Source organism: Eptatretus burgeri, chromosome 3, assembly GCF_056783735.1.
Source record: "Eptatretus burgeri isolate ZD-2024b chromosome 3, Ebu_testis_v1, whole genome shotgun sequence".
NCBI lineage: Eukaryota > Metazoa > Chordata > Myxini > Myxiniformes > Myxinidae > Eptatretus > Eptatretus burgeri.
The window spans coordinates 141,759,360-141,768,695 of record NC_140963.1 but is presented as its reverse complement, the minus strand read 5'-3'; the positions used below and the strand labels follow the sequence as shown (position 1 = coordinate 141,768,695).

Here is a 9,336-nt window from a genome sequence, read left to right as displayed (position 1 = left end):
AGAGGAGAGAGGAGAGAGGAGAGAGGAGAGAGGAGAGAGGAGAGAGGAGAGAGAGAGAGGAGAGAGGAGAGAGGAGAGAGAGAGAGGAGAGAGGAGAGAGGAGAGAGGAGAGAGGAGAGAGGGGAGAGGGGAGAGGGGAGAGAGAGAGAGAGAGAGAGAGAGAGAGAGAGAGAGAGAGAGAGAGAGAGAGAGAGAGAGAGAGAGAGAGAGAGAGAGAGAGAGAGAGAGAGAGAGAGAGAGAGAGAGAGAGAGAGACAGACAGACTTGAGGATTATACATGGCTGACCTTTAATTAACTACTGCACCTGCATGGGCCAAATGAATCAGAGCATGGCATTTGGGTACAAACGTAGCACGAGATGAAAGTACAAGATGGCGGGGGTAAACGCGAGGTGGCCTGGGTCACCACCATGTATTCAGCCACAACATGCGGAACCAGGTGCGATGCGTGCATTTAACATGCTTCAAATCACATCAATTACATTCCATTTCCCAGAATGAAAACCCCCTTCGGAAGGATTCCATGAAACATTTTAGAAAACCTTACCTCTCAAAGCTGAAATTATCCAAAAGTGTTAATGCACTCATGCGTACAAAGCATAAGAAGGTCACCCTCAATAAATAAATAATAATTAATGAAATGGCCATTTTGTTCTTTCTATCGGAAAAGTTGCTGCGATCGATTCGTGTTGTATTTGTGTTAAACAAGAACAAGCTTGAATCTGAAAATGGGTTTGTTTTACAAAATGAAACATCTCATGCACCTGTCATGCTAAATTAAACAAAACGATACACCCAATCTTCTCAAAGTGCTAATCACACGTGATGCAAATTCCAGTTTATTAATGATAAACAATAGGTACGATGGGACCTGCAAGATGATATCTGTGCAGTGAAGAGATCACTTTACCAGCACAACCACTCATACACCAAACTTACACTATGGTACTTCTCGTGTCAACTAGAGATTGAGTAAACTACCATTTCACACCCTCTGTACAATGACTATGAGCCTTGTGTTTGGGGGAGAGCAGTAGTACATCCAATGGGACATCAGATCAACAAATACCAAGAAATCACCCTCGTTTGGCCTTGATCAAGAGATTGCACTGCTGCACTTTATTACAATTATTAACATATGTCTGCTAATTGATAATCCATTGTACAAGTCCAACCGCTAATCAGTATTGAACATTATTTTACATGAACTATTGGTGTGAAATGAAATGTAAATGCAGCCTCAGCACATAAACAACACAAACTCACTCTTCCTCTCCCCCCCCCCCCTCCACCACACCCCACATCCTACTTCTTCTTCTTCCTCCGCTCCCTCTATTTCTCTCACAGCATCAAGAAGAGGTTTGTTTAAATATTCTTAAAAAGTGAAATGTAGATGCATCAAGCCAAAGGATATGCAGATTCGTGAAGGTAGAGACTAAAGACCATGATCACTCACTCTCCGGTGGTAATACAGTGATATGCACATGATGCCAGGCATTAGAAAGTACTCCCCGAAGGTTCCAGATGGGTTCAAAAGACTCAGGCTGCACGTTGTACGAGCTGTCCACGGCCTTGCACACAATTTCCAGCTTCCCACCCTCTGCCGGAAGTGGAGCCTGCAGTGTCCACAATTTCCAGGCCCAGGCGCGTCCTTCCTCCGTTTGTTGGGCATTCCTGTCATCTTCACTGACATATGGTGGCTCGAGCTGAGCGACGTTCCACGTGCACCCACCGTCTAAAGAAACGTCGACACGCACCACCTCACGTCCACCTCCACTCCAGGCATAGCCTCGCACCACCAGGTCACCATCATCTGCCAACACCTGTGCCCCTTCGGCGGGCTCCGTAATGGCAGACTGGACTGGCAGCTCCTGAAAAGACCAACAATAAAGATGCTTCGGACCATCTTCGGCCATGATACAATAAGGAGTTGGATGTTGAGGAGGAAGATTTTTATGTTGAGAAGGAGCAGGAAAAAAAAAGGGTTGAGGTCAAGAAGGTCCAGAAGACAATCAAAGTCGATGAGGAGATAAAGGACGACATGAAGAAAGAGAAAGATGTGAAGGATGAGGATAATGTGGAGAAAAGGGATGATGATGAGGAGGCGGAGGAGGAGGAGGACATAGAGAATAAAAAGGATGATGAGGAGAAAAAGGATGACGAGAAAGGTGAGGAAGGGGAGAAGGATTAGCACAAGGAGAACGAGAGGGGGAGCACTCGGTAGAGTGCAAAATCTCCGCCGCCAATACTGCTAGGTCATTCAAGTGAACCTGATATCCTATTCACTCAATTTGACGTCAACAGTGCTCACAGAGTTATAGTTTGCAACTTTCCCTTTTACTTTTAACTTTTACATACTTAACTCATTCGTCATAACTGGATTCCTTGAGACAGAAATTGATTTTACGTGGGTATATCCACCTGAAGTTCCAAAATCAGCCACAATTATAATTTTGGCATGTTTTTGTTGGAAATCACTGATAACATGTAGAAATGCAAAAAAAAAAAAAATCGAAATTTTGTTGAAAAAAAAGTTGCAAAATTTTTTTTTTCTCTAACAATTTTTTTTTTGGGGGGGGAGGGGGGTTGGAAATCACTTAAAACATGTAGAAATGCAAAAAAAAAATTCTAATATTTTTTCAAAATGGCCGCCATAGCGGCCATATTGGATTTTGGACCAAGTCCAAAATCTAATGGCATGATCCTTGGACCATACCTAATCCCCCCACCAAGTTTCGTCGAAATCTGTCGAGGAGTTTTTTCCGTAATACTGTTCACAAACAAACAAACAAACAAACAGAAAGGGGTGAAAACAGTAACCTCCGATCTTCGATGGCGGAGGTTAATAATGAGGCTGAATAATGAGGAATGGAGTTGCAGAAGAGGAGGAAGGAGGAGCAGGAGATGATTGATAATTAATAAGAGGAAGAAGAGGTACAAGAGGACGAAATATATCATCAATAAAAACGGGGAGAACAATAAAAAGAAAACATCTGTCCAACCTCAAGATTGAACTTTCAAACTTGTCTCCCTCCTCGAAAACCTAATTTCACCTTGTTAAGTCTCTCTCTGGTGTGTGCTCCCTTCCATCCCTTCCCTCACTTCAAATGGTACCACAGCCGAATCCGCTCGTGAGAAGGCCAAATGCCTCAATTCTGTGTTTGCTTCCAAATTTGCTTCCAAAAGCAAATTGTGTTTGCTTCCAAAAGCCAGAAAACAACATCTTTCTCATCTCAAGTCTGAACTCTCAAACCTCTCTCCCTCCTCAAAATCCTGGTGGCGTTTAATCAAATCTGTTTCTGGTGTATGTTCCCCCTCCATCCCCTCCCTTACCTCAAATGGCCGCACTGCTGATTCCACACGTGATAAAGCTGAATGTCTAAACTCGGTGTTTGCAGCTAAATCTTGTGTCCTAAACCCATCACTATCTCTACCCACTTTACCCAGTCGCACCCAACTGTCCCTGGACTCTGTATCCTTTTCTCCTGACAAGGTGGAGAGCTTGCTTTCAAACCTCGAGTCAGATTCTGCAACCGGTCCAGACGGCATCAGCCCACGTGTCCTCAAAGCCTGCTCTTCTGCTCTTGCTCACCCTCTCTCTGTTCTATTCACCCTCTCATTTGCCCAAGGTCATCTGCCATCTGCTTGGAAATCTGCTAACATCACTGCCCTGCATAAAAAGGTGCAAAAACAGATCCCTGTAACTACAGACCAATCAGCCTTCTCCCAATCATCAGCAAGGTGATGGAATCCATCATCGCTTCAGATATGAAATCCTTCCTCTTCTCCAATGGCTTGATTTCCAATCATCAATTTGGTTTCAGAGCAGGTCACTCTACCCTGGATATGCTGCTTCTGCTCTCCCATCAATGGATGGAGGTCCTCAATGCCAGACAGGAAATCCGAGCCGTATCCCTGGACATATCACGTGCTTTTGACACAGTCTGGCACCCTGCCCTACTCACCAAACTCTCTTCCCATGGTATTCAAGGCCATCTCCACTCATGGCTCGCAGACTTCCTCTCCTGTCGCAGTCAACGTGTGGCCCTAAATGGAGTTCTTTCATCCCCTCTTCCTGTGCAGGCTGGAGTTCCTCAAGGTAGCGTTCTGGGCCCTGTTCTTTTTCTGGTTTTCATCAATGATCTCTCGGACTCTCTGGAAAATCCTCTATTTCTCTTTGCCGACGACTCCACCCTCTGCCGTACCATCTGTCATCCCTCAGACCGGCAAGCAGCAGCTTCTTCACTCACTGCAGATCTGGATAAAATCACAAACTGGTCCAACACGTGGAACATGTCTTTCAATCCAGACAAATCTCACACTCTCACTATGTCTCTTCGAAAGGACCGTTTACAAAACCCCCCCATCCACTTTCTCAACAATCCTCTGGAAGAAGTCTTTTCTTTCAAGCTTCTAGGTCTCACTATCTGCCATGACCTTTCCTGGGAAAGTCACATTTCCAACCTCGCCTCAAAAGCCAGTCGCCGACTGGGAATCCTCCGTCGTGCTAAGTCCTTCCTCGGCCCTCTTGAGCTCCTGACCACTTACAAAGCTTTTGTCCGTAGCCTGATGGAGTACTGCTCTCCCCTCTGGGCTGGTGCTCCTGCCTCCCACCTTTCTCGGCTTCACGCTGTCGAAACCAGGGCATTTAAGATCATCGGCATCTCCCGCAATGAAGCTGACTTTTTGGGCCTCTCACTCAATCACCGCAGGTTGGTCGGTGGTCTTTCTGTCTTCTACCGACTCCTCTCCAGCCTTGCCCCCCCTGCTCTCTCTGCGATTTGTCCCCACCACATTTCCACAGGGCGCTCAAGGTCCGCCAACAACCCCCTTCTGGTAAAACTACCAAAATCACGAATCACTGCTCATCTTCACTCTTTCATTCCTCTTTTTTCCCGCCTTTGGAATAAACTTCCTCACTCTATTCTTTCCCATTCTTCCCTCCAGGCTTTCAAAACAGCTGTTCACCACCACCTCTTATCTTCCCCCATCCAAATCCTCGATCTTTTCTACCCCCGATAATCCACCCAAGCCCTCTTCCTTCATTTCTCCTACTTTCCTTCCTGAAAGTCCCTGAAATGTCCATCTTCTCTTCGCCATGTTCCCCGTCCCATCCCCATCCCTCTCCCTTCCACAGTTCACCTAATGTGTCTGTTCCCCACTGTTTTGTCCCTTCCACTCCCGCCCCTCTTGTCTCATGCCTCCTTGCTGTGAGTTGTGTGTTAGCTCTCATACGAGCCTCGACCAAGGTATACAAAAAAAATAAAAAAAAATAAATAAATCTTGTGTCGCCAACCCCTCACTCTTCACCCACCCTTCCCAGTCACACTCTTCCACTTCTGTGAGTTTGTGCCATATCCAGCTTGTTCACACCTTGTGTCCTCCTCCCCTTGCTCTCAGGCTTCCACATGTCTTCTCTTCCTCCAGGTTTCGCTCTATTTCTTCCCTCTACCTTGCCTTTGGTGTGTTCCCCCTCAGCTCCCACCTATTTTTTATCTCTGCCAACGAAGGTGAAGGAGGTTATGTTTTCACCCCTTTCTGTTTGTTTGTTACTTGAAAAGGCGAAGATTTTTCAACTATATTGATTGAAGGATATTGTTATTCTGTCTGTCTGTCTCTCTGTTTATCACCTACAGATCACAATTTTCAACCAATCTTCATGAAACTTCACCACATGGTAGAGTTTGTCATATGGAAGAAGCCTATTGTTCTTGAAGTCAAAAGGTCAACATAGGCCAAAGGTCAGCAATGAAGGTGGTTTTTCTAAAATCCTCAATTTTCATATGATTCCCTTGAAATTTGAAGAGGTTTGCATATCAGGTCACTGATTTCAACCAACAAATTATTTTTGAGGTCCACTTGTGCCAAAAAGTCAACATAGACCGGATTTCTAAAATTTCCAATTTTCATCCGATTCACTTGAAATTTGAAGACGAGTTGCATGTTTGGTCATTTAATTCAACCAGCAATTAATTTTGAGGTCAAATTTGTTTTATGAATTTTGCAAGTATCGTGCTCTGCACGACGTCTTCTTCTTGTTTGTTTGTGAGCAAGATATCTCAAAAAGTTGTGGACGGATCCGGATGAAATCTTGTGTACAGCTTCGGTGTGTGACAACAAAGAACTGATTAGATTTTGGTGAAGATCCGGATCAAACTACTAGAATTTCAAAAAATTATTCTTCACCATTGAGAGATCGGGCCAAGAACTATATATTGCACGATATCTCAAAAATGTAATGGGCCCGATATGTTCTCGTGGATCAGGCATTACAGGGCGGAGGTACGCGCTCCACCGAGTGCCCTTCTTGTTCCTGTTATTTTCATTCTGTTACATCCTGGTCCATTCTTTGTTCTATCTCTTCCACAAGCCTCGACTATGGATCGGTAAAAAGACAATGAAGATGAGAGCAATAAAAAGGACGATGATTAAAAAAGGAGGATATGAGGAAGAAGGAAGAGAGATGAAGAATAATGGGAGGAAGCAAGAAGCCCAGCTAGCATACCAACGTTGGCCAAACATTTCTGACAGTCCAAATCAATATCATCATTGATAAAACTGATGTCGATTTGCCAACTTTGATCCAACATCAGCCTCATGGCATACTCCGAAAATAATTGGAACAACGGCCAACATTGCGTTGGATGAACAGTGGTGCTGACTTTGGCCCAACGTTATTGTTAGCTGGGGAAGGAGAATGAGGAGGAGAGGGAGGAGGATAAATATAAGGATAAGAAGAAAGAAGGTAAGGACTAAAGTCACATGAGTAATGAGTGGGTTAAGAGGTTATCTCATGTTCCACAATCTTGTTGGAGAAAAGTATTTTGAACATCATGATGACAAAACAAGACGATGAATGGGAATCCATTTTCAAAATTTGGGCTGCTCCTCCAACCTCCCCCCAAGAATCAGCCAAAAGTTATGTGGCTACGATGATGTAAGCAGTGAGCAACTTCAAAATAATTGAGCATAATATATTTGATCTGTAATTTCTACTCACCTGAATGGCCGGTGCTTTACTGAAGTCTACGTTAGTCCAGTCCACAGATGGTGAAAAGCCTTTGTAATCATTGCGCTGCCAATGGCTCCTACTTTCCTCCCGGCTCAGCACGATACGATGCAGCCACTTGACGCTACGTGCTCCAACCACCCCCGGCACGACAACACGGATAGGGAAGCCATGATCACGTGGAAGCTCGTCCCCATTCATCTCGTATGCCAACAAAACATCGTTCTTTTCTGCCACCGCCTTGTGCAGTGGAATGGACGAGCCGTACGCGGAACCAGTGACATCTTGATCTCGACCCTCAAACTGCACATGTTTCACCTGCAGGTGTGATGCCAAAGGAACAATGCAGAATGCATCCTTATTGGTATACTCTCAGGAAACATGCTCAAACTGCGCACTCAAAGAGAGGAGGTCAAAGTACAGGAATTTGATTAATTTATAAAGTGCAGAAAAATTAATGAAACAATTATTACCGATTGCAATGACTCAGACCCATCCCACAGCAGGCCGCTACAAATTCAATTACCAAGCAGGCACACCTACTTTCCCCTGTGTATGTTAAACAGAGTTGCACCTTCATTTCATGTAAAACTACGACGACTCAACTGTTCAACTACTCAGTCAATAAGGCCTTTGCATATCTGAATGAAGTACTGCTCTCCTCTAGGAATAGGCACCCCAGCATTACGTGCATCTCCCAGGTTTTGTGGAATCTAAAGCTCTCAACATTTTTGGAATCCCCCATGATGAGACCAAAGCATAAGGTCTGTTGCTTTCACATCACAGCCTCTCTGTTTATTATCACATTTCCTCTGATCCAGCTCGCTCTGCTCCTTCAGCCCTATGACCCTCGCCTCCAGATCACGTGTGTTCACAGTAACCGTCTTGGTTAAACTCCCAAACTCCAGGTTCACTACAAGCTTTCACCTCAAGTCTCCTGCCTGTCGAACTGCCTTTCTGGGACTGCTCTGTAACACTCTTCGCGAAAAGGGATTAAAATTTAAAAATAAAGAAAATAACAAAGGGCTGTTCAATTAAATTGAAATCAATTTCAATTTATTGTACAATTAAAAATAAAAATATACCATCAGAGATGGGGAATCCCCCACCATTGAAAAATAATTGAAATCATCAGCCTCATGGCATATCTTCCCCGATCCAAATCCTCGATCTTTTCTACCCCCGATAATCCACCCAAGCCCACTTCCTTCAATTCTCCTGCTTTCCTTCCTGAAAGTCCCTTTAATGTCCATCTTCCCCTCGCCATGTTCCCCGTCCCATCCCCATCCCTCTCCCTTCCACAGTTCACCTGTGTCTGTTCCCCAATGTTTTGTCCCTTCCACTCCCGCCCCTCTTGTCTCATGCCTCCTTGCTGTGAGTTGTGTGTTAGCTCTCATACGAGCCTCGACCAAGGTATACAAAAAAAAAAAAAAAAAAAAAAAAATATCAAATAAGCGGTTTTCCATTTATTACAAAAAACATTTTTTTCAAGATGGCCGCCCCAGTCGGCCATGTTGGATCCGGCCACGCCCAAAATCAATAGGGTTCTTCCTTTTCAGGTGGTACATGTGTGACCCAAATTTCAAATCGATATGGCGAACAGTTTATGAGTTATCGCACTCACAGCTATAAATGTTGAAGCCGCCCCAGTCGGCCATGTTGGATCCGGCCACGCCCAAAATCAATAGAGTTCTTCCTTTTCAGGTGGTACATGTGTGACCCAAATTTCAAATCGCTATGGCAAACAGTTTATGAGTTATCGCACTCACAGCTATAAATGTTGACGCCATAAATGTTGACGCCCAGCCAGCCAGCCGGACGACCGCCCCAGTCGGCCATCTTGGATCCGGCCACGCCCAAAAATCAATAGGGTTCTTCCTTTTCAGGTGGTACATGTGTGACCCAAATTTCAAATCGATATGGCAAACAGTTTATGAGTTATCGCACTCACAGCTATAAATGTTGACGCCACCCCAGTCGGCCATCTTGGAGCCGGCCACGCCCAAAATCAATTGGGTTCTTCCTTTTCAGGTGGTACATGTGTGACCCAAATTTCAAATCGATATGGCGAAGAGTTTATGATTTATCGCACTCACAGCTATAAATGTTGACGCCCAGCCAACTGGACGGACGGACGGACGACCCGGGTGATAACAATATCCCCCTTCCGCCACACGGCGGGGGATAATAAAAACCCAGAAAATTTACATTAAAAATAAAATAAAAACCAATGTCACCCGCAGGGTGACCCGTATCTTGCCAAAAGGTGACCACGTGTGACTTCTTTAAGGTCACAATGAGGTGAACAGAGCTGCTATCCACCAGGA

General features: G+C 44.8%; 1 protein-coding gene across 2 annotated transcripts in view; it reads right to left on the bottom strand.

The window, feature by feature from the left end:
- Positions 1 to 823: 823 nt before the first annotated feature.
- SUOX (sulfite oxidase) overlaps positions 824 to 9,336 on the bottom strand; it is a 32,099-nt gene continuing 23,586 nt past the window's right edge. For both annotated transcript variants that reach the window (XM_085875984.1, XM_085875985.1), the window contains 2 exons: positions 7,001 to 7,327; positions 824 to 1,871 (listed from right to left, as the gene is read on the bottom strand). In XM_085875984.1, the coding sequence (XP_085732110.1) occupies positions 1,449 to 1,871; positions 7,001 to 7,327 (750 nt within the window). In that variant the 3' untranslated portion in view covers positions 824 to 1,448. The remainder of the gene's footprint in view (positions 1,872 to 7,000; positions 7,328 to 9,336) is intronic.